General features: G+C 35.6%; 1 protein-coding gene across 1 annotated transcript in view; it reads left to right on the forward strand.

The window, feature by feature from the left end:
• Positions 1-27152, forward strand: part of CCDC152 (coiled-coil domain containing 152) — a 46997-nt gene that overhangs the window by 12459 nt on the left and 7386 nt on the right. The window contains exons 3-4 of the mRNA XM_036759562.1: positions 1683-1751; positions 18355-18419. Coding sequence (XP_036615457.1) covers positions 1683-1751; positions 18355-18419 — 134 coding nt within the window. The remainder of the gene's footprint in view (positions 1-1682; positions 1752-18354; positions 18420-27152) is intronic.

The raw sequence follows: 27152 nt of genomic DNA on the forward strand, positions 1-27152 counted from the left end.
TCACTTTCCTTATCACCCCAATAGTTTCCATATGCGCTAGCGCATCACCTTAAAAAGGTATATAAGCCATTGAATTAGGGAAATAAATTGACAAAGTAGTAAGGAGAGGAGGGAGGGAGGGAAGGAGAGAGGGAGGGAGGAAGGAAGGAAGGAAGGAAGGAAGGAAGGAAGGAAGGAAGGAAGGAAGGAAGGAAGGAAGGAAGGAAGGAAGAAAGAAATCAGTATTTATTAAGCATCAATACTTGGCTAAGTGCTTTACAAAATATTATGTCATTTAATCCTTACAACAACCTTGGGCAGTAGGTGCTATTATTATCCCCATTTTACAGTTAAGGAAACTGAAGCAGACAGAGGATAAGTGACTTGCTCAGGGTCACCTTGCTAGCAAATATCTGAGACCAAATTTGAACTTAAGTCTTCCTAACTCTGCCTAGTGCTTTATACACAGAGGCACTTTGCTGCCTAGGTTTATAATTGACAACTAACACTTTGGTTCCTGGGAACATCAGGAAGAATGAGAACAACCCTTATTCCTATGGGAAAAGATTAGTAATAGCAATACCTTGCATGTGTAAATTTTTTTGTTGTTGTTGCAAAGTGTTCACATCTATTGACTTACTTTAAGAACGTGTATAGTAATTATATGTAGGGCCTCGCCTCTTTTAAGGTGGAGAGTATGATTTTCTCCTCAAACTTGACATACTCACACTCAGCCTTACTGCTGTGAATTTACACAAGGCAAAGCTTTAGTGTGTATTAACTATTAAAGGTGAAATTATTTTTATGCTAAAGTCTTTTAAAAATACTAAAAGTTATTTTCTGTTTTGAAGTTTTTAGTATTATAAACTGAGGTAATGTCATTATAAAATAAATCTGTGTTAGTTTATACCTCAGAAATCTTATGATTTTATGTATTAATGTATTTATAGCAGCTCTTTTTGTGGTAGCCAAGAATTGAAACTGAGGAGTGCTTATCAGTTGAGAATGGCTGAGCAAGTTATGGTATATGATTGTGATTGAATGCTATTATGCTATGAAATGAAGAAGGGAGTAGTTTCATAAGACCTATGAAGACTTAGGTGAACTGATGCAAAGTGAATTGAGCAGAACCAGAACAATTTCTACAGTAACAGCAATATTGTAAAGATAATGAACTTTGAAATGTTTAGTAACTTATCAACACAACGACCAGTTCTGAAGGACTCATGATGAAGTATGCTATCCACCTCCAGAAAGAGTATAGATGAAAGCAAATTTTCTTCTATTTCTTCCTTTTTTCTTGTGTGTGTGTTGTGTGTGTGTGTTTGCACACATGTGTGTATGTGGCAGCAGATATGGCTAATAGGGAAAATTTTTTGCATGTCTATACATATTTGTAATGGTTTTTATTTTTCTTGCCTTCTCAATGGCAAGTGGGAGGGAAGAAAGAGTGAATTAGGAACTGAAAATAAAATAAAACTGAATTTTTTTTAAAAAGAAAGCCTATGACTTAATACTAGAGCATTCATGGCTTAAAACTATGTCTTTTCTTCATTTATATTATAATTTTCTTTTAGATATTTAGCTTTTTTATTAACTAGCAAATGTTTTCACTTACAATATTCTTTCTTTAAAATTGCAACAAAATAGTTACAAAAAGTAAGTTTAAAAGTTTACAAATGATTTTTTTTACTTTTTTTTAGAATGTACTGCTTTTCAGAATGTGATAAATGGACTCCAGAAAACCATTGAAAATCAATATGATTTGAAAGGTAAATTTTTAAAAGTTGGACTTTAGTTCATTTTATCCAAGACATAGGTCTGATTTACTTTAGAAGCTCTTAAAAATAGAAGCCTTAACCCAGTAACAGTAAGGGCCCTTTAATTTGACTTTATTTAGCTCTACTCTTCAAAATCATAAATACTTAATATTTATAAGCCTTTTTTAAATTATTAATAAAATATTTTAAGAAACTCAATGTTGCTTTAAGAGGCTCCATGTTGGGTCAGAGGAATAGTCCATCCTTCCTAGAATTCTCTCTTTTGAAAGTGGCATCAGGGAACACTTTCAAGTTAATCATAGCAAGTACTTTAATCAATTTCAAAAGTTAAAGGTATTTCTACTCTGAACATTCTTAGCTTCCTTTAATAAGTCTGTGTCTTCTTAAAATATGATAGTGTTTAGAGGTTATGTAATGACAGTGATTGATATTTTCTCTATAAAATGGGTTTCAAAGGTTTTTGGTTATGGGCTGAGATCATATCTTATTAATGTAACTTAAAAAATATTTGGGCCATACAGTTGTCCATGGCACAACTGCACGTGCCTTGTCATAGAAACCCCCAAAGTGGTCCTGCTTCTGCCATGTTTTTGTGATTGTTCCAATCAAATGGACAGACCAGTCATACTTGCCCTTTTCTGATTCAGCTACAAATATATGTCTGTCACCATGTCACTTGTCCATTTCAGCTTAAATCAAACAATTTCTCATTCTTAAACCATTGTTCTTACAGGCACCTCATACACTTGTGTCATTGCAAATTTCTTAAAAAAACAAGACAAGAAATTTATATGACCATAGGATTTATTTCCTTTAATTAGAAATACTTCTAATTATCTTCTCTTACCTTTCTTTTTCCCTAAAGTTTCCTCCTCAAACATGGATGGAGCCCAAAAAATATACATAGCAATTTGAAAGTTCCTTGTCCAGAACTCAACCTATGTTCACTTTGGGGTAAAATATATTCTCCCATGGGGATTAATGAATTAATGGAATTTTGACTGAATTAAGTGGTTTCTTATGCTTGAGCTAATCTAAATGTTAAAGCTATCTCAGGGTTTCTTTAAAAGCAACAACCTGGAGGGGGGAGGCAGAGCCAAGATGGCGGCCAGAAAGCAGGGACTTGCATGAGCTCCCCCCCAGGTCCCTCCAAAAACCTATAAAAATGGCTCTGAACAAATTCTAGAACTGCAGAACCCACAAAATAGCAGAGAGAAGCAGGGCTCCAGCCCAGGACAGCCTGGATGGTCTCTGGGTAAGGTCTATCATACATGGAGCTGGGAGAGGAGTGGAACAGAGCCCAGCATGGGTGGAAGCAGGACCAACCAGAGCAGGAGACAGGCAGAACAGGCCCTAGCGCTCTGAACCAGTGAGCTGTGGCAATTACCAGACTTCTCAAACCACAAACACCAAAGACAATAGAGAAGGTTACTGGGAAAAGCTGCAGGGGACAGAGTGAAAAGAGTTTGGGGTTTGGCCACTGCCCTGGGGGCAGCGGGGGTAGTGTAGCTACAGAACTACAGCTGCAGTTGCTTCTTGCCCCAGGCCCACCTGGTGGGAGGAATTAAGTGGTGGATTAGAGTGGAACTGCAAAGCCTGCTTAAGATCTGAGTCCAGTCCAGATTGGTGGTCCTTGGGGGAGGAGGAGCTCTGGTGTGGCAGAGCTGGCTGTATAGAAATAGCTCTGAAAACAACAGTGCATCCCCTCAAGCTTGGAACAAAGTACTCTGTACTCTACAAGCAGTCATACCCCAACGAAAACTCAAGGGTCAAGTAGTTGGCTGGGAACATGGCCAGGCAGCAAAAACAGACTCAGATTGAGACTCAGACTTTGGAATCTTTCTTTGGAGACACAGAAGACCAAAACATACAGCCAGAAGTCATCAACAAAGTCAAAGAGCCTACATCAAAAGCCTCCAAGAAAAACATGAGCTGGTCTCAGGCCATGGAAGAGCTCAAAAAGGAGTTGGAAAAGCAAGTTAGAGAAGTAGAGGGAAAATTGGGAAGAGAAATGAGAGCGATGTGAGAAAAACATGAAAAACAAGTCAATGACTTGCTAAAGGAGACTCAAAAAATACTGAAGAAAACAATACCTTAAAAAATAGACTAACTCAAATGGCAAAAGAGCTCCAAAAAGCCAATGAGGAGAAGAATGCCTTGAAAGGTAGAATTAACCAAATGGAAAAGGAGGTCCAAAAAACCACTGAAGAAAATACTACCTTAAAAATTAGATTGGAGCAAGTGGAAGCTGGTGACTTGATGAGAAATCAAGATTTTATGAAACAGAACCAAAGGAATGAAAAAATAGAAGACAATGTGAAACATCTCATTGGAAAAACCACCGACCTGGAAAATAGATACAGGAGAGATAATTTAAAAATTATTGGATTACCTGAAAGCCATGATCAAAAAAAGAGCCTAGATATCTTTCAAGAAATTATCAAGGAGAACTGCCCTGATATTCTAGAGCCACAGGGCAAAATAGAAATTGAAAGAATCCAAAGATCGCCTCCACAAAAAGATCCCAAAAAGAAAACTCCTAGGAATATTGTTGCCAAATTCCAGAGCCCTCAGATCAAGGAGAAAATACTGCAAGCAGCCACAAAGAAACAATTTGAGTATTGTGGAAACACAATCAGAATAACACAAGATCTAGCATCTTTTACATTAAGGGATCGAAGGGCTTGGAATATGATATTCCTGAGGTCAATGGAGCTAGGATTAAAACCAAGAGTCACCTACCCAGCAAAACTGAGTATCATGCTCCAAGGCAAAATATGGATTTTCAATAAAATAGAGGACTTTCAAGCTTGCTCAGTGAAAAAACCAGAGCTGAATAGAAAATTTGACTTTCAAACACAACAATCAAGAGAAGCATGAAAAGGTAAACAAGAAAGAGAAATTGCAAGGGACTTACTAAAGTTGAACTGTTTTGCTTACATTCCTACATGGAAAGATGATATGTATGACTCATGAGACCTCAGTAATAGGGTAGCTGAAGGGAATATGCATACATATATACATACATATATGTATGTATATACACATATTTACATACATATATGTATGTGTACCTACATATACATACATATGTATGTATACATACATATATGTGTGTGTATATATACATATAGATAGATAGTTAGATAGATAGATAGATAGATAGATAGATAGATAGATAGATGGCACAGGGTGAGTTGAATATGAAGGGATGATATCTAAAAAAGTCAAATCAAATTAAGGGATGGGAGAGAAATATATTGAGAGAGGGAGAAAGGGAGAGATAGAATGGGGTAGATTATCTCACATAGAAATAGCAAGAAAAAGCAGTTCTGTAGGAAGTGAAGAGGGGGCAGGTGAGGGGGAATGAGTGAATCTTGCTCTCATTGGACTGGACCTGAGGAGGGAATAACATACACACTCAATTGGGTATCTTACTCCACAGGAAAGAAGGAGGAAGAAGATAAAAAGGGGGGACAATAGAAGGGAGGGCAGATGAGGGAGGAGGTAATCAAAAGCAAACACTTCTGAAAAGGGACAGGGTCAAGGGAGAAAATTGAATAAAGGTTAGGAAGGAGCAAAATATAGTTAGTCTTTCACAACATGAATAGTGTGGAAGGGTTTTACATAATGGTACACATGTGGCCTATGTTGACTTGCTTGCCTTCATAGGGAGGGTGGGTGGGGAGGGAAGAGGGGAAAAAATTTGGAACTCAAAGTTTTAAAAACAGATGTTCCAAAAAAAAAAGGTTTTGCATGCAACTAGGAAATAAGATATACAGGCAATGGGGCATAGAAATCTATCTTGCCATACAAGAAATTAAGAGGAAAGGGGGTGGGAGGGGAGTGGAGTGACAGAAGGGAGGGCTGACTGGGGAATGGGGAAACCAGAATATATGCCATCTTGGAGTGGGGGGAAGGGTAGAAATGGGGAGAAAATTTGTTATTCAAACTCTGGTGAAAATCAATGCTGAAACCTAGATATATTAACTAAATTAAAAAAAATAAAAGCAACAACCTGGTACAGGTTCCAAGTAAAACCCTTTAATGCCTCATAAAGTTCTGAATCTACGTTAAGCATCATTTTTGTTTAAAGGAATATTTTTAAAGAATCATCATCTTTGCTTAAAAGGTGAGATCATGTAATTGGGGAAAAAAATAAGTATTATTTAAAGAAAGAAAAAAAAGAATGGTGCTATCTCATAGATCTGTAAATAAGTTCATGTGTAACCATTAACTCAAAATGAGTAATAGTACCTATCAATAAAATATATTAATTGGTAATATCACTTTTACTGTACTTCTTCAGTATGCTAAGCAAAGGATCTGGTCACATGGTATAGTAGAAAATCTCTTCAATTAGGGTCAGGAGAGAACTGGTTTCAAATCCCACTTCCACTACTTAGAGGCTGACTGACATTGGACAAGTAAATCACTTAGTTTTCTGAGCTTCAGTTTTCTCATCTGTAAAATGGGAATAGTAATAACTCAAGCACCTTCCTCACAAGATTATTGTGAAGATCAAATGCAATATGATATGTAAAACACTTATAATCTTTAATATGTGATCTCAAGGATTGATTCAACTAACTTTTGAGTATGCCTTTCCATGCTAACTACTCGATATGAATGCTTCTATCTGTGAGGACAGCTGTTCCCAGTAGATGAATACCTTTTTCTAGGTCAAGAAAAAGTTCATGCTGGACTTTGAAACTTCTTCAGAAAGTAGCCCTAATCTTGCCATCTTAATTTCCTGTCCTCTCTCAGCAGAGCTTGATGAATTCTCTAGAGGACCACATCTGTGACTGCTTCACAAGCTTTGGGGGCCTCTTTATTTATACTGGATATTCTCTTCCTCCCCTACATTCTGGCAGTGACATACGGAAAAGTGGTTGGGGTCCCTTGCCAAGGTACAGAATTATATTTTGGCAGTGCCTCTGCAATTTCACAGTATGAATGAAAAAATTGAGTTTTTCTTGCCCTCCTGAATGATTCCATGATGGAATTAATCAGATTTTCAAAAGAAAAAAATAGTATCACTGCCAGAAACTAGGAAAGGTCATGCTTTGTTACTACTTGTCTAATCCTAGGATCATATGGAACAATATGCATGAACTATGTCTTAATATGTTGGATCTGTATTATTACTGGAGCAAGAGAGCGTCAAAAAAGTTGGTCAAAAATTGAGAGCCTTTGTTAATTTAGCAGTCGTGACTTGTCTGCTTCCCATTGCCCTTTTATATCATGCTTCTTTCTTTGAGCTTTGTTGTGTCTCAAACCCTAAAGACTCCCAGATTGCTGGGGTCCTGATGCCTGAGGTCATATGTTTTCTACAAAACAACCAAATTCACATGATGCTCCTCCAAAGCATCCCACAGATACACTGCTATCATCTCTCTGCCTTCTCTCATTTCCTCACCTACTGTAGTTGTACATTCAGAGATATGTAGGTAGGTAGGTAAATTAGATAGATAGATAGATAGATAGATAGATAGATAGATAGATAGATAGAGGATAGATAATCAGGCATAGTGGCACACCCTTGTAATTCCAGAAAGGCCAAGGCTAGTGGATCACTTGAGCTATGGGGTTTGAGCATCAGTAAAACTAAAGCCAGTCAGGTGTTCCTAGTATAATGAGCCCTTGGAAGTGGAGGGTCATCAAACTACCTAGAGAGGGCTAACTAGCCTCAGTCAGAAAAATAAAGTAAGTTAAAACTTCTATATAGAACAGCATTGGTATCAGCCTCTGGGTGACCACTGCACTACCATTTCAAGTGAGATAGGGAGATACAATCTTCCTCCTCCCTAGATAGATAGATAGATAGACAGACAGACAGACAGACAGATAGATAGATAGAACATTTGAGTGCTTATTATGTGCCGGGCACTGTGTTAAGTGTTGAGGATACAAATACAAGCATACAAGTTAGTCCCTGACTTCTAGGAGTTTACATTCTAATGAGGGAAGACAACATATAATGGGGAGCTGAAAAGGGGTAGAATATGCATGTAGCAGTAGCATTTGAAAATGGTGGCTGAGAAATGACACAGAAATCTGGTTCCAGGTAAGTTAAGGCAAAAAATTCACTTGTCACAACCTAGGAAATAGCATAGGAAAGAGTATGAGGGCCACACTAGTACATATCTGAGATATTCTGTGTGACCTTAAGAGCTGATCCAATTATCCATCTTTATGACAAACCAGGAAAATATTTGTCACATTGCATTTAGTTACCTTCTTGTCCAGGGGTCTCCAAATTTAATTAATTCCCTCCTAGTCTAAATTAAATCTAAATAACTTGTCTTGTTTTTGTTTATTAGTTGGAAGTTAACTGGTCCTTTGGCAGCTGACATTTCACTAACCCTCTCCCATTCCCTACCCTACTGTGTAACCTGTGGGCATTTCCAAAGCATCAAAGGTTATCATGTCCAAAGGCCCAAAACCCAGCCCTACCACTTGCTACTAATGTGGTGTTCAGTAAGGTACATAAACTGTCTTTGTCTCGGGTCTCTCATCTGTGATATGAGGGGGTTGGATTCGTTCACTTCTAAGATTCCTTCTTGATCCTATGATCCATGGCCGTGGAAGGTCATCTACCCTAACCCCCTTATTTTACAGAGGGGAAAACTGAGACCCAAAAGGGTTAAGGGAGTTTTCCAGAGTCACACAGATAATAAAGTGACAGAGCCAGGATTCAAACCTAGATCCTTTGATTCCAACTCTTCTCCAATGAAGAAATGCTCTTACAAAAGGAGACCCTTAAGGATGAAAAAGATATGGGCCTGTTTTTTTGGGGAACTTCAATTCAACTGAAAACAAAAAAACAGTTACTGTAACATGCAGTATCAATATTTTGTAACTTACTTTATATAATTATTGCCCAATTAGGAACAATAGTGATTGTAACAGATGCTCTGGTAAGATACTTTACAATAATTTTTATTTTCCCCTTTATAAGTCAATATTTGAGGGATTGTTTCAATTCATTACATTTCCTTTAAGAAAATCAAGTATTTCAATTCTCAGTTCATTGGTTGTGTTTGTGAACACCTTTGTAATTTTATTAAACCATGGAATTATTTTTTTCTAAATTTTGGCGATAACAATAGAATACCCATCAAGATCAATAGAAGTAAGCTTAATTTGGAGAAAAGTATAATTACATTCTTCTGTATGGGATTCATTCTTGATTTAAGAACCTATCTGTTTGCTTCTTTGCTATTGTCAGGTTATTAATATTTTCCCTCAATCATCTCTTTAAATTTCCCAGCTTTACTCAGATATCCATTATGAGCATTGCAAAAAAAACCAGTAAAAAGAACTAAAGCTAAGGAAATGAATCCAGCTATATATTAAATACTACTAAGACAGTCAATTGTGTGTCATACATCGCTGGTTGGTATCAGTGATTGGTTCTAGATCAATAAGTGGTTAATTTTTTTGGTCCCATGATCAGGGACCTTCTAATGGTTATCTACATTAGCTGAGTCTGCACTTCACTTGCAGCTGACGCATTTAAAAAAAAGATGGGTTTGATGTATGTGTTTGGCTACCATCGTAACTGTTTGCTCTTCAGAATCCCTTAGACTGCTTCCTGAAATCCCAGATTTTTCAAGCACATCATTTGAGAAATGCTACTCTTACATATGGGGGAAATGAACAACTCTGGGGATTTATCAGGAATTTTGGTGGATACTACTTGGAGATATGGTCAACTTAAATCAACATAGCATTATCCGGGTAATCACATAGCACTCTTCAGAGCAAAGAAAATCCAAATCGTCTTAGAGAGCATAAATATCACAAAATCAGGCAACTAAATCATTGATAGTTAAGAAAGTGGCCAAGGAAATCACAAGGGAGCTTTGGTCCTAAGGCCAGCAGAAAAACATCAAAGTGTTTTCTCTTTCTTTAGCCATAAGTCAGAGAACTATAAACAACTTAGAAAAACACCAAATGTAGGGATAGAGCCAAGATGACAGATTAGAGGCAACCCAGCTGAACTCTTTCAATTTTCCTCTCCAAACAACTTTAAAATAACACCTAGAATCAAATTTTGGAGCATCAGAGCCAAGAAAAGGTCAGGGTGAGACATTCTTCCATCCTAAGAAAACTTGGGAGGTTGTCAGGAGAACTTTGTGACACTGGGGTAGAAGCCTGACTGGAACTCATACACGCAGTGGTAGCAACAGCAGTGATAGCAGCAGCAGCTTCAGGAGCCCCCAGTCCAGAGACAGTAAGGGAATTTGACAACTGGTCAGAAAGAGATTGCAAGGGATCCCTTGCTAGCACTAGATATAGCTGGCACTGCTATTGCCCATTCATACTTATGGGTTCCAAGGCATAGAGGAGCACAGGGGGTGGTCATGTGAAAACAGCCACAAATCAAAGCCTCACAGAAAAATGCAAATTGGATGAAAGCACAATAAGAATTCCTAAGGGAGCCAAAGAAAGAACTAAGAGTGGTAGAAGAAAAATTTGGAAAAGAAATAAGAATAATACGAGAAAACTGTGAAAAGAGAATTAACAGCTTGGTAAAAGAAACACAAAAAATACTGAAGAAAACAACACCTTAAAAATAGAATTGGCATAATGGTAAAAGAGGCACAAAAATTTACTTAAGAAAGAATTCCTTAGAAGCAGAATAGGCCAAATGGAAAAGGAGGTTAAAAAAATTCACAGAAGAAAAGAACTCCTTAAAAATTGGAATTGGGCAAGTGGAAGCTAATAACCCCATGAGACATCAAGAAACAATAACAAAGTCAAAAGAATGAAAAATAGAAGAAAATGTGAACTATCTCACCAGAAAAACAACTGATTGGATAGAAAAATAGATCAAGGAGAGATATTTAAAAATTTTTTGGACTACCAGAAAGCTATAATCAACAAAAGAGCCTAGAAATCATATTTCAATCATATATCAAGGAAAACTGCCTGATATTTTAGATCCAGAGGACAAAATAGAAATTGAAAGAATCCACCAGTCACCTCCTCAAAGAGATCCCAAAATGAAAACTCCTAGGAATATTACAGCCAAATTCCAGATCTCCCAGGTCAAAGAGAAAATACTTCAAGCAGCCAGAAAGAAGCAATTCAGATGTTGTGGAGCCACAACCAGGAACACATGAGATTTAACAGCTTCTACATTAAAGGAGCAGAGGGCTTAAAATATATTCTGGACGGCAGAGGAGCTAGGATTACAACCAAGAATCACCTACCCAGAAAAACTGAGTATAATCCTTCAAGGGGTAAAAAAAAAAATTATATTTAGTGAAAAGAGGACTTTCAAACATTCCTGATGAAAAGATCAGAGCTCAATAGAAAATTTAACATTGAAACATAAGACTCAAGAGAAGTATAAAAAGGCAAACAGGAAAAAATATTCATAAGGGTCTCAATAAAGTTAAACTGTTTACATTCCTGTATGAGAAGATGATATGTGTGATTTCTAAAAACTTTATCAGTAAGACAGTTAAAAGGAATTTACATAAAAAGAGAGAATGAATGTGAGTTGATTATGTTGGAATGATCTTCAGAAAAATGAAAGGGTGAGAAGAGGAATGCACTGGGAGAAGGGGAAAAGCAAAAGTAAAATGGGGAAAATTTTGTCCCATAAAAGAGGCTTGCAAGGAAGAGCTTTCACAGTGGACAGGAAATGGGAGGTGGGAGTGGCAGACAGTGCTTGTACCTCACTCTCATTAGAATTGGTTCAAAGAGGGAAGAATATATACACACTCAATTTGTATAGAAATACTACTTACCCAGTGGGGAAATAGGAAGAGAACAGGATAAGACAAAGTGGGGGTGGGAGTGATAAAAGAGAGGACAGATTAAGGGAGGCAGTAGTTAGAAGCAAAAATAGAATTTTGAGGAGAGAGAGGATTAAAAAAAAGAGAGGAAACAGAAGAAAATGGGATGGAGGGAAATACACAGTGATCATATCTATGGATGTGAATAGGATGACCTCACTCATAAAACAGAAGCAGAGAGGAGAATAGTTAGAAAGCAGAATCTAACAATATATTTTTTACAAGAGTCACCCTTGAAACAGGAGGATACACACAGAGTTAAAATAAAGGGCAGGAACAGAATCTAATATGCATCAGTGGAACTGAAAAAAGGCTGTAGCAATCATGATCTCAGACAAAAGTAAAAATAGACATTTTGCTCAAAGGTACCATAGGAAATAAAGTAACATAAAAAATTTTACAGCAAGTTTCCCTGATAAAGACCTCATTTCTAGAATATATACTGAGTATAGAACTGACGCATTCACCAATTGATAAATGGCCAAAGGATATAAACAGTCAACTTTCAGAAGATATCAAAGCTATCTATAGTCATTTGAAAAAAATGCTCTAAGTCACTATTGATTAGAGAAAGGCAAATTTAAACAACTCTGAGGTACCACTTCATACCTTTGTCAGAAATGTCGTACATTAGGAGCAGCTAGGTGGCACAGTGAGTAGAGCACTGGCCCTGGAGTCAGGAGAACCTGAGTTGAAATCTGGCCTCAGACACTTGACAAACTTACTAGATGTGTTACCTTGGGCAAGTCACTTAACCCCAATTGCCCTGCCAAAAAAAACCCCAAGAAATGTCACACATTTGTCAGAAATGACAAGTGCTGGAGGGTACGAGCGAAAAATAGGCACATTAATGAATTGTTGGTGGAGTAGTAAGTCGTTCCAACCAGTCTGGAGAACAATTTGGAGCTAGGCCTATAAAATGACAGGACTATAGAACCATGCATACCCTTGACCCAGCAATACCACTACTAGGTCTGTATCCCAAAGAGAGCAAAGAAAAAGGAAAAGGACATATATGTACAAAAGTGTGTATAGCAGCTCTTTCTGTGGTGGCAAGGAATTGAAATTGAGGGGATGCTCATCAATTGGGGAATGGCTGAAGAAGTGGCATATGGTTGTGATGGAGTACTAGTGTGTTATGGGAAATGACAAGGTGGGTGGTTTCTGGGGGAAAATGGCCAGACATATATGAACTGATGCAAGGTGAAGTGAGAAGAACCAGGAGATCATTGGCACCCTAAGAGCATTGTTGTAATGATGATCAACTGTGAAAAATTTGGCTACTCTGATCAATACAGTGATCCAAGACAATTCCAAAGGACTCATCATGAAAAACTGCTATCCATCTTTAGAGAGAACTTATGAACTCTAAGTGCAAATTGAAGTATAATTTGCTGTCTTTATTTTTCTTGTTTTTTTGGCAAAATGGCTAATATGGAAATATGTTTTACATGATTTCATGTATAAAATTTTTTAAAATGTTAAAAAATAGATAAATAGTAAATTTGAGAAGCTATTTTTTAAAAGGTAGTAGAAGGGCCTGCAGAGAAAAGTAGAAACCACAATTATTTAGCAGCATCTTACAGAAGAAGAATCTCAAAGAAAATAATGAAAAAAACTATAGTCATCACACACACGAAAAGACCAAGTTCTTGAAGCCCAAGATTCTTAATATGGCTTTTGGCAAGATGAACAAAGAAAGAGGTTACTTGTCTAGTTTAGGGGCTGAGTCAGACAGAATCAGTGACTCAAAATGCCATTTGAATTTTAAGTCCTCTCACCATTCAGAACAGCAAGAGCCTGGGGTCTTGAAAGAATCGCCAGAGTGAAAGTCAACGTGTTTAACATTCCGGTAAAGAGCTCTGGCTGGATGATGAAAGAAGCTTGTGCCAAACACGGGCAGAAGTTGATTGCCCTGCAGGAGAGAGAACATTCTCAAATTTAACTATTTTGGACTTTCTTCCAGTATTAGGCTTTTATTCCCAGATAAGGTTGTGAGCCTCAGTTGAGATCAATTATGGAGGGGGGATTGAGCCAGATAATGTGTAAGCAGTATAGCATTTTAATGGGTTATTCAGTTTTCTGGCAGAATTTCTCTACTGATAGTTCCCTGTCGTTCCAAAAATTTGTCAGGAAATAGAAACGACAGCGTTGTGACCAGTTCCTAGCATAGTGCTTTGCACGTAGTAGGTACTTAATAAATATTTGTTTTATTGAATTGAAGCCATTGAATAGATAAAAGTCACTTTATGGACAGCCTCCTAAGTCTAAGTATTGTGATATGGTAACTTAGCCTTGGTAATACTCCAAATCTGAATAACAAAAAAAAAAGGCAGACTCATTTGTTATCATTTAATACCCTTGAAAGGCATTCCATTCTAAAGTTCTTGTTTACATATTTCTAGGAGATATATGTAGATATCTAAAGACAAATAGATAATTACTAATAAGATGCATTTTAGATAATGACTTGATTTTTAGTAGTTATAAATATTATAGCACCTTTAAGTCGCATATTCATAATTGCCAGTCCCTCCCAAAATCACTCTGACCAAAGCTCTAGGTGAAAAAGGAGAAGCAAGCATCACCGTCAAAGCCTCTTCTTTTCAACTGGAATTTTGAGTACTTGTGGTTAAATAATATCCCCACTGAATATTTATTTAGAGAGTGCTTTAGACCTTGCAAAGCACTTTGCTTACATTATCTCATTTAATCCTCAGAATAGCTCTAAAAAGTGGGTACTGTAGGTATTCGTATCCTCATTTTGCAGGAGAGGAAATTGAGGCTTAATAAAATCAAACGCTTGCTTGTATTCGTTATCCCAGGTTGTCCATGCTGGAGGTTGGACTTGAACCCAAGTCCTTCTGGCTAAGGCTAGCACATGATCTTCTGCACCACACTGCTGCTTACATCCATCACTCTTGGTAACTGCCATTTCTGAAAGACTCTAACAGATAATGAATAAACCTTATCCCATGTGGTTTATGAAAAAAAGTGAATCCATGATGAAAAGCACCATAAAAACTAATCACCATGTTTTAAAATGTGACACTAACGCACTTTACTAGGTAGATATAAGCTTAGTTTTAGAAGGGACACTATAGCAGCCAACTGATTCTATATTTTGACTACAACGTCATTACCTAATATAATAGGTTTGGTCAGAAAAAAATGTCATTTTACATACAGAGTTAGGCATCAGAATACTTCAGACTGTTGAGTATAGGATTCTTTGTAGCCCACTTTTTGCAAAACTGACAAAAATAGTATTTTACCAGGTTTATGGGATGTTCCAAGAAAATTCGTGGAATGATAAAATTTGGCAAATAATTTCTAAATAAAATGTACAGCTTAGCACTTTAAAATTTTAAATGGTTTAAGATACAGAGGATATATGTATATACAAATGCATAGACATATATTCACATGTTTTGAATTTAATCCATTTGGTTTTAATTTTTTGTAACCTTGCAATTCCACAAACACTCACATTTTTTTACATGTTTTATTATCAGCAGCCACACTACCATCATTTACCAGACAACATGAATTAATCGAGTGCTTCAGAGGAAGCCATTTTGATTCACCAAAACTTGGATTCAAGGCCAAAGCTGCAGTAACATAAACACTTGTAGCTCTAAGAATGAACTGCTTGTTCATTCCAGTATACTGCATACATGATTGATTACAGTATCCTATAAAAAGCAGAAACCTAGAAGTGTCTCCCCTTAGTAGAATGTGAACTCCTTGAAAGACCAGACTGTCTTGATTTTTTATTTGTAACCCCAGTACTTAGCACAGTGTTTTGCACATAGTAAGAGTTTAATAAATGCTTTTTCATCATTCAACTTCATAGGAGGCTTGTCTTATGAAGTTTTTTATAGCCCTTCTTAAGCCTGGACCTGTGACAGCCCAGTCTCAGCTCAGTGTACTAAATAATGTGTCCATAGTTTGAGAGTTGTATTCTTTTAACCGTAGTCATTTTGTTGTGAACAACAATACCAATATTCTCCATTTGATGCCATGTGACTGAATCATAAAACAGCATCATAGATGAACTAAAGAGCAATGGAAACATATATGTATGTGTAACCTGCTACAAAATGTTTATAGTAAGAGTTTGCATGTAAGAAGCAGTGTAAAAGACATAACTGAGGACACGAATAATTAGAAAATGGGAGACATTCATATGGCAAAAAATGGGAGACATTCTTTTTTAAAATTTTTTATATTTTATTTTAGACTCAAGGGCCAGAACACAAATACAGAATAGAGAAAAGAAACAAAAACATATCATAAACTTAAATATTGGACCTTAAATACAAAGTAAGAAAGAAAGATAAAGCATGTCATGTGCATGTCAGAGCATAAGAGAGGATTCAAAATATGTAACAAATTTTCATTTCAAGAGAGCCTGTGTGATAAATAATACATGTTATTTTGAGAATTGTCCATCTTCACTTCCTTGTGAGTTTTCTTTTGTTCTCTGCTGTGCACTTCCTTTATTCCTTTTTCCCCTCCTTCCACCCCCAGAAGTCTACAATATAGTTTAGATATATTTCTCAATAGCTATAGATATATACATACACATATACATGTATATATGCATATATAGACATATATTTTCCCAAACATACTCTACTCCTGATCTTTGTTTTTATGTTTGTGCATACATCTTGTTTTCTATCCCTCCTGCCTCCACGAATTGATGGTCCAGGGAAATGAAGTATTATTTTGTAGATGCCCTAAAAAAAGATAGGAAACCCCAGACTTAATCCTATACATATACGTGTACATGTATATAAAAATGTATGTATGTATTTTATATTTGTATGTAAAATTCTCACCACTGAGAGAAGAAAGCAGTAAGGTCAAAGGTAAGGATAATGTCTATTTTCCTTGAAATGCAAACTCCTATAATCAGTCATTTCAGTTATCCAGTAGAAATTTAGGAATTTTAGATTAACTTGCTTTGCCATTTACCAAGTGACCTTCATCAGGTTATTTCATCTGTCTGAGCCTCATTTTCCTCACTTATAAAAATTGCACTAGATGAACTCTAAGGCCCTTTCTAGCTCTACCAATATGTGAAGCTATGAGTTGCTTATTACACTAAGCTTGTCAAATTATATAATTGATACCTAACTGTAGGGTGATTTCTTAACCAAATACATACATATATACGTACACATGTGTGTGTATATATATGTATATACACAGAGAGAGAAGATAGATAATTTTGATTATATAAAATTGAAGTTTTGCATTAACAAAGTTAATGCAAGTAGGGTTAGAAAAGAAATGGTTAACCAAGGGGAAAAAATAACTTTGTATCAGATACCTCTGACATGGATCTGATATCCAAGATATGTAGAAAATTGACAGAAATATCTAAGACTAAAAGCCATTCCCTAATGAATAATTAGTCAAAGTAAATGGAAAACATTCCTCAAAAGGAGAATTGTAGACTGTTAACAACCATATGAAGGAAAGTTCCAAATCACTAATAATAAAAAATATAAATCAAACCAACTTAGAGTTTTCACCTCACACCCAGCAAATTGGCAAAGTTGACAAAAGATGAGAATAGTGAATCTTGGAGGTAGTATATTTACTTGGTTGGTTGACAGTTGGGTGGATGACTGGTATAAAGAAGTATTAATCTCTACTTAGCAAAAATAAGCCTTGTTTATGTGATAGTTTTTTTCATGTTGTAAATGATTCACCAACTTAATATTCTTTTACTATATATTATGAAACATAATAGAAATGTGTTTGGTTTTTTTTATCTCACAAGATATGAAAACCAGAATGAAACTTTGCTTAGTTTTAATTTTTGAAGAAAGATTTTTTTAATATATCTGAAATGTAAAGGGTACATAACACTTTTGAATTTTTGTGCAATTTGGCATATACTCAGGTGAGTATATTTCCTAGTACTGTTAAAAATTGAAACACATACAAGTGAAACATATCAAAAGAGCAGAAAAAAAATCAGATGACTCATCTCTAGTCTCCTGCTTATCCTGATCCCTGATCACTTTTATATTTTGAGCTCTAGCTTTGATCCCTTCTTGACTCCACTCCCTACCTCATACCTGCCTCCATACTTACTCTCAGACCCAGTCAAAAGCCTAGATAGCTCCTCTGTCCCAACTCTTAACTTGGTTCCAGTCTTGGTCCTAGAACCATTCTCTATATCTAGACATGTTTCTTTCCTGGCCTAGCAACGTGCCCAAGTCTAAAAATATGGAGCCCAAATTAACAGCAATTTGAGAAGATTTATTCAACAAAGACCAAGCACTAGCCACCCCCATTACAGTCTTCACATCTTTGGCAATATCTTCTTTGACTAGATAGGTCTTATTAGTTATATTTTAGTTATGGTGGTAGTTTACCTGTGTAAACTTTGATTTACAAGTATCATACTTGTGATACTTGATGGTTTACAAAGCACTGAATACATATTTATTTACATATATGCCTCTATACGTATATGTGTACATATACATATATACTTATTTGATACAAAAATTCTGTGTGTTAGATTGTGTAACTATTATTATGCACAGTGAAAGGGAAGGAGAAGTCAGAGAGCTGATGACTTGTCATTAGCAGGTAAGTAGCAGAGTCAGAAAATTCAGTACTTTGATTTTTTTTTATGGACACCATATAGAAAAAATGCGAAATAATTGTGACTTAAGGCTCAATGACACCATCAGAAAACATTTAGTTGGGAAGTAGTGCAATGTATAAATATGTATTTTAATGTTTTTATACAGATGAAAATGAGCAGCTGAAGAAAAACAATGATATCCTGAAGGAGAAGTTAAAATCTCATGAGCAGGTAAGGCTTAATATAATATAACATAAAATCAATCCTGTCTTGAGCCCTTAAATTGAAAAGAAAAAAAGATTGGTTATATATACAAAATACTTTTTGCTTCAGTATTTCAATATATCCTTTTATTTCATCAATGGGAGCACTATATTGATGCAGATAGCAATCCCATGCCTTAGATGACCTTTATTGCTATAGCCAAAAAATGTATCACCCGGTGACCAACCTTTAAATGATAGGCCTTTTTGAAGTTAGTTATGCTGGTCTCCAAGCCCACATCCAAAGTCTTCCCAATCTGCATTCTACATAGCCTTCAAAAAACCATTATGGCATGTTAAATAATTGAAGTAGGACTTGAATGAAGGTTCTATTTGCAAAATACAATGAAAAGAAGTTACTGAAACCCTTTTTTCTAAAGTAGAATGTAACTAATAAGGAAGAAAAATAATCAGTGTGGACCCCAAACAGAATATAGAGAATACCAATCAGTAGTATTCCAGTGAATTTCTTTTACTCTGTTATTAAGCAATAAAGCACAGGTTCTATTTTCTCTGTGCCTTCTTCTTTAATTCTGTTAATGGAGTTCTTGGTTGTTCATAACTCTACTGAATGAATCTTAAAATCACAAAGTAGACAGATCTCTCTCTGTCTCTCTCTCTCTCTCTGTGTCTCTCCGTGTGTGTGTCTCTCTCTCTCTCTCTCTCTCTCTCTCTCTCTCTCTCTCTCTCTCTTTCTCTCTCTCTCTCTCTCTTTCTCTCTCTCTCTCACTCCCCCTTTCTCTCTCACACACACATTTTCTCTCAGATCTGTGATTTTATTGGTAGAGGTAACTTCCAATGAGAAAACTTCTGAGTGATTAAATGTCTTGCCTAGGGCCACACAACCAGTGTGTGTCTGTCATAGGCAAAATTTGAACCCAAGTCTTCCTGATTCTGAGGGTAGCTTTCTATCTATAGATATTTCTATCTATCATGCATCTCTCTAAATGTGTTTATTGACTATTTATGGCAATTTGTTTCTCATTTTCAGCTAACCATTTCACTTTCAGTTTATGTCATTTACATAAATCAAGAAGGTGCTTTAAGTGGAATACAAGTGAACTGCTTACAAAAGGCCCCTTAAGTCTTATGCCATTTTTTCATTCTGCTAAAAGATCAAAGCCTCAGATCCAAATGCAGGCATGACCCATGCCTGAACCATGCCTATGCCTGAACAACAGTAGAAAATAATGCTAGACCAGCACCCAGGCAGCTGATGCTGGAGCTACAGCAGAAGAATTGCCCAACATAACCCCTGGAAGCAAAGTGGCTAGGGTCTTTGCCCAGGAGCTGTGATACCAATACAATCAACCACACCTGGTAGAGGCCTTTCAGGCTCACAGCAACTGACAGATCAACCCGGGGTTCAAGACTCTGCAAGCAGGAGACAGAGAAGAAGCCAAACCATAATCTAAGTCAGTGTCACCAGGAGACTAAACCCAAACCCAGGAATTCCTGCAGAAAGCAGTGACTAATTGTAGCCCCCACAGGTTGCCCATGCCATCCAAAAGTAAGAGAAAGACCAGAGTCTGACCCAAGCACAAAACTCTAATCCAGAAACTGAGGCTGGAGATGAGTAAATATAAAAGAAAAGTCCAATCACCGTGAAGAAATATTGTGGACTGAAAGAAACCCAAGAAGTAAACCCAGAAATGAAGAATAACTCCATCTGTCCAAGTAGAGCCTCAGAGAATGTCCTACCCACAAGGACTGCCAGAGTACCTAGAAAAAATTATAGAAGAAATACAAAATATAATGTTAAGAGAAATGATGGCTAGTAAGAAAAGAATGACAAAGAATATTAATGGCTTTAAAAAGAAGATAATAAGCTTTACCCCAAAATTGAACTTCTCAAAAGTTAAAATTGGCCAACAAGAGAGCAATGACTCCAAAACACAACAAGAAATGTTCAAACAAAACCAAAAGTTTGGGGGAAGGGGGAACAGAAGAAAATGTTAGTTCTACACTATCAGAAACAACCAACTAAAAAAACGGGTCATGGATAGATCATCTAAGAATAATTGTCAGAAAATTAGCACCCACCCCCCCAGAAAAGCTTGGATACCATGTTTCAAGAAATTATCAATGAAAATTGCTCAGATCTTTTGGGATGAGAGAGGAATGTGAAAATATAAAGAATCCACTGACTACCACCTTAAAGAAACCCTAACGTGAAATTCCCTGGTAACACTGTAGGCAAACTTCGGAGCTTCCAGATCAAAGAAAAAATACTATAAACTGCCAAAAAGAAAGATTTAAAGTGCCAAATATCCATCATCAGGATCACACATGACTTGGCATTTCCACTGTAAAGAAGAGGATAGCTTGGAATATAGTAGCTTAAAAGGCAAAAGACAAAAGTCTTACAACCAAGAATAACCTGTCTAGCAAAATTAAGTATAATCTCAGAAAGGAAAATGGACTTTTAATTAAATTAAAGCTCTCCTGATCATTTCTGACAAAATGACCAAAGGAGATTAGAAACTTTGGAATGCAGCTACGGGACTTAAGAGAAACCTAGAAAGGTAATTACATTTGATTAATTGGAAGAGACTATTTAGTGATAATTTTGTTGTTTTACATTCAATAGGGGAAAAAAAGAAGTTTCTTCTGAGAATCATAATATCTTCAAGAGTCCTACAGAAAGTTAAATAAGGGGCAGCTAGGTGGTGCAGTGAGTAGAGCACCGGCCCTGGAGTCAGGAGGACCTGAGTTCAAATCCGGCCTCAGACATTTGACACACTTACTAGCTGTGTGACCTTGGGCAAGTCACTTAACCCCAATTGCCCTCCATTCCACCTTCCAAAAAAAAGTTAAAAAAAAAAAAAGAAAGTTAAATAAGACAGGCAGAGAACCAGGAGAAGGAAAGGGAAGGGGAAAGGGAATATTCTGGGAAGGAGAGAGAAAGGGAAGGGAATATACTAACCAATAATAGATAAGAGATTAAGAGTGAACAAACACGGAGGAACAAAGTTGAGGGAATGAATATCTCCTGAACCTCAATTTCACCTAAGCTAGGCAAAAAAAAGTTGAGTACACACAGTTTTGTGAGGAGACACATTAAACTCAACAGGGAAATAGGGAACAGAGAAAGTAGAGAGGAAGATTTAAGAGAGAGGGCAGAGGGCAGGGTAGTTTAGGGAGCAATGAGAAACAACAAAACAAACTCCAATCAGAGAGTGGAATATGAAGGGGAAAAGTGAAAGAAAACGTGAAAACTTGTGATTAGGGACAGGAAAAAAAGAAGAGAAGATGGGGCAATTAAGCAAAAATAGATTGCTTCAATTATAGATCATTAGAGTCAAGCAAACTCCCCTTTCACCACCTTCCCTTTTTGTAAATAAGGAGACAAGGACAAAGAGAAGAAAAAGTACAAGTGGAAAGGAAAGAGGAAGATACACCAATCATAATTATGGATGTGAATGGAAGAAATTCTCCAATGGAATAGAAGCAGGTAGCAGAAAATTAAAAAGCAGAATCCATAACAGTATGTTATTTATAAGAAACACACTTGAAACAAATATTCACATAGAGTTAAAATGAAGGTCTGGAGCAAATCTATTGTAATTCAGGTGAGCTCAAGGGAGCAGTCATGATTTCAAGAAAAGATGACAATAAAAACAGATGTAATAAAAAGATAACCGTGGAAACTACATTATGATTAAAAACACCATCTATAATTAGCCAGTATCAATAATTAATATATATGCAGTAATGGCACAGCATCTAAACACAATTAAAAAGTTCTTTGAATTGTAGGAAGAAATAAGTTTTAGTAAAACCAAAGTGATAGGGAACCTCAGGCTACACTTTTCAAATCTAGACAAATTTGACAAAAAGATAAACAATACAGAAGTTAAGAACCTCAATAGAACTTTTTAAAAACCAGATATGATAAATTTCTGGCAACTACTAAATAGGAATAGAAAGAAATTTATATATTTCCCCTTGAAGCATGTCACCTTTACAATAATTGACCGTGTTTTGGGGCATAAAAACTTTGCAGATTGATGTAGGAAATGAATATTAAAAGCATACTTTATTGACCATAATGAAATAAAATTTACATTCTCAATAATGAACCTTTGAAGAAAGCATCATAAATTAGTTGAATAACTAACCACAATTAGTGAACCAAAAAAATAAGATTGTTAATTGAAAAAAATTAAAAGAATTTTTAAAAAATTAATTCAAGACTAAACAATTTAATCCTAAAGAATTGATGGATAAAAGGACACATAATAGAAACAAAAGAAAATTTCATCAAACAAAATGACAACAAGGAAACAACAAATCAAAGCTTTAGTAATGCAGCTGAAGCAATCCTTGGGGGAAATGCTTATCTCTAAATGCATTCATCAACAAAAGAGAGACCGCAAATCAACAAATTGGGCATGTAAATTTTAAAAAAAAACTAGAAAATCAACCAATTAGAAAACTCTAAACATCAAGATAGAAAGTCTGAAAATCAAAGAAGAGATTTAAAAAATAAAAGCAAAAAAATGAATTGACAAACAATATTGAAGCTTAAAAAAAACTAGTGCAATAGATAGTGCAATTATCTAGTCTGATTTTAAAGAGAGGAAATAAAATTTTTGTATTCAGAAATAAAAAGGAGAATTCACAAAAGGTGAAATAAATAAAACTAGCAGGAACTATTTTGCCCAATTATGTACCAACAAAACTGATAACTGGGATGCATGAGAATAGTTGATAATATAAAATATCAAATTAACAGAATGAGAATTGGAATAAATAGCTCAATATCAGAAAAAAATAAATTGAACAGGCTACTAATGAACTCCAAAAGAAACTTGAGAACCAGATGGATTTACAAATGAATTCAAAAAAACTTTCAAAGAATAATTAATTCCAATATTATATAAACCATTTGGAAAAATAAAAAACAAAAGGATTCTTTCAAACTCTGATACAAATATGTTCTTGATACCTAAATCAGAGACAAAGCCAAGAAAAAAACTCTAGACCAATGTTCCTAATGACTATCATGTAAATACAAAAAGTATTTTTAAAAAATTTAAATAGCAAAAAAGCTTCAGCATATTAAAAAATATTAGATACTATGATCAGTTTGAGTTTAGATGAGGAATACAGAGTCAGTTCAATAAATATTACAGGAAGAATAGGCCTTGGCACATGCTGCTCCAACAAGGACCTTCAATGGACATTCCTCCTCCCCCATTATATAAGGAAAACTATGAACATGATGGGCCACGTTAGTAACAAAAATAGCACAACCAACTTGGTTATTTCAATAGATGCTGGGAAAGCTTTTGATAAAAATCCATCACCTGTTCCTGTTAAAAACACTAGAAAACATAGGAATAAATGGTCCCCTCCTTGATTTGCTAAGTACTATCTATCTAAAATCAAGAGCCAATATTATATGTGATGAAAAAAGGAGATCCATTATCATAAATATTATTTAATGTAGCTGTGGTGGTGGTGGTGGTAGTGTTAATAGTAGCACTAGTACTACTTAGTAGTTAAAAGCTAGCATTAACATTTGCAGAGCACTTTATATATATTATCTCATTTGACTTAACCTCTAGGGATACCACAAAAAGAAAATGAGGGAATTAAGCATAAGAAAAAAAAGAGAAAACAAAACTTACTTCTTGTAGATGATATGAAGCTCTATCTAGAGAACTCAAAAGAATCAATCAAGAAATAATTGAAACATTAATTAACTTTAACAAAGTTGCAGAATATAAATCTTCATAAATCATCAGCATTTCTGTATATTATCAACAGATCCCAGAAGGAAGAGATAGAAATTCAAAATAACTACAGAACATATAAAATATTTGGGAGCCCACCTACCAAGATACACAGAAGAATGATATGAATATTAAAAAACATTCATTATACAAACAAAGACAGTCCTAAAAAGTAGAGAAATTGTTGGTTGGTCATTTAAGTATAATAAAAATAACAACCCTATCTAAATTTATGTAAATTTTTATTTTTTAATTTTCAATGTCATGACAACCAAACTAACAAATAATTACTTTATAGAGACAGAAAAAACAGTAATAGTGAAATTAATCTAGAGGAACAAATGGTCAGTACTTTCAAAAGAAATAGTGGGGGAAAATGGGAAGGAAGAGAACCTAGCAGTACCGGATCTCAAACTATGCTACAAGCAGTAATCATCAAAATGATTTGATACTCATTACGAAATAGTTTTATCAGTGGAACCAATTAGATACATAAAATACCTAAGCAAATGAATACATTAAATTTGTGTTTGATACATTCAAATACCCCAGATTCTGGGATAAGAACTAATTCTTTGATTTAAAAAAATCAATGGGAAAATTGTAAAGCAGTCTGCCAGGAAACAGATACAGACTAACATCTTATACTCTATAATAAAATAAGCTCTAAGTGGATATATGTTTTAGACATAAGGGATGACATAAAAAAATTAGAGAAGGAAGAAATTATCTTTCAGATTTATGGATAGGGGAAAGAGTTCGTTACCAAACAAGGAATAGAGAGGAACACAGAAAATAAAAGGGACAATTCTGATTACATAAAATTTAAAAATTTTGCACAAGCAAAACGAATATAGCTAAAATTAGAAGGGAAACAGATAACGGGGGAAATCTTTGCAATAAGTTTATCTATTGATAAGATTCTCCTTCCCAAGATATAAAAGGAATTGATTCAGATTTGTATGAACAAGAACTATTCCCCAGTTGACAAAGGATCATTTGAACAAGGAAAAAATCTAAACTATCAAAAGCCCTATTTTAAAAAAAGAAAAGAAATTCGTATGGAGGGGAAAAAGGTCAAAAATCTCAAAACAAATAATGGGGGGAGGGGGCAGGAAGAGAATGAAGGAAACCTAGCAGTACCAGTTTTTGAACTACCGTACAAAGCTGTAATCATCAAAGCTATTTGCCACTGCTTAGAAAAATAGGTGGATCAGTGAAACAGATTAGGTGCTCAGCATAAAGAAGCAAATGAACACAGTGGCTAATGTTTGATGAATCCAGAGACTCCAACTCCTAGAGTAAAGCCTCACTATTTGACAAAGGAGCTGAGGAAACCAGCAAGCTGTCTGGAAAAGACTAGATATAGCCCAACATTCACACTACATACACCTAAAAAATAAGCTTCAAATTAATATATAACTTAGATACTAAATGTCATATTTGGTAATGGTTAAAAATAGAAAAGTAAACCATTGGAACAGACTAGATAATGAAGAATTAGGAGCAACTGAACTCAATTAAGTGTTAATAAACCTGAGAATATGAGTTACCTGGGAAAGAGCTCCCTGTTTGACAAGAATTGCTAAGAGAACCAGAAAGCAGTTTGGTGGAAATTAGATTTAGACCAGCACCTTAAACCACATAACACAATAAATGCAACACAGATACAGGATTTTAAAGGTTGTACCATAAGAAAAATTGGAAGAGAATCAATCAGGTACTTTTCACAGTTAGGATCTTAGTGGACAATAAACTCTGTATGAGCCAGTTGTGTGGCATGGCCACCTAACTAGCTAAGCTTCGTTATCAATGAAAGTGTAGTGTCTAGAATTAGGAATTTGATAGTGACCATCATACTCTGCTCTGGTCAAACTGCAACTAGAGTACAGTTTTCAGTGTCAAAGGCTGCAATTTAAAGAAGACCTTAACAGTATAGAATAAGTCCAGAGGAAGATAACTAGGATGGTACAGAGGTCAGCATGGAAACTATTCCATATGAGGAGTAATTAAACAAACTTGGACTGTTACCCAGAAGAAAAAACTTGAAGGGACGAGTGTAAGAAGGGTTGTCTTCAAAGAGGACTGCAGGAAAGGAGAATTAGTCTTATTTTGAGTCACTAGAAAGAGCATGGCTAGGATTAATAAAGAGAAGTTGCAGGGAGGCACATTTTTAGCACAATATAAAGAAGTTCCTTCTAATAATTAAAACTGACCATTATTGAGTAATGAATTCCCTGTTACTGAAAGTATAAACACGGAAGCTGATTTACCATCAATAAGCAATGTTGTTGGAGGGATTCTGAGTTTGGTAAGAGATTACTCTTAAATACCGTATAACTCAAGTTTCTGTGTTTCTGAGTAAGATCCTCAGCTCATAGCCAGCTTTGATGGTTGGGCTCTTGCTAACACTAGGAGAGAGCCTGATGCTAGTGTGTTGGTGCTCTCTGGTGGCCAGAAGGACAACTACAACTTTTAATGTTTAATGTTTTAAACATTTTAATTAATTAATTTAATTAATTAATTCATGTTTTAATTTAAATTTGAATTTTTGCATTGCAAGAGCTGTTCCCAAATCAGATTATTCAAATCATGACAATTAATATTTGATAATTAGCTCTTCCTAGAAAAACAATTCAAAGTTTTTAATCTTTATATTTTTAGTGTAAGGAAGGAGGAATTGAGTTCCATTCCTTTAGCTCATATAGTCAAACAGAATTGATATAATCAAAAAGTAGATAATAGAGGTAAGAAATGCTAATATGTTAACAAGGTGCGAATACTTTTTTCTGCAAATGATGGAAAGCCTTTTCAAGGCTTTAAATAACTAAGCCCTGGACAAGTTTGGGCAGTTTGTGGAAGAGACCCCTGCAGGGAGTCATCATGCATCTAGCAATGACTTGCTCAGAGAAAAACACTCCATCTAGCAGTTCAAGTTTGTTCATTGGAGTAGACACATA

The sequence above is a fragment of the Trichosurus vulpecula genome, chromosome 1 (assembly GCF_011100635.1).
Source record: "Trichosurus vulpecula isolate mTriVul1 chromosome 1, mTriVul1.pri, whole genome shotgun sequence".
NCBI classification, from domain to species: Eukaryota; Metazoa; Chordata; class Mammalia; order Diprotodontia; family Phalangeridae; genus Trichosurus; species Trichosurus vulpecula.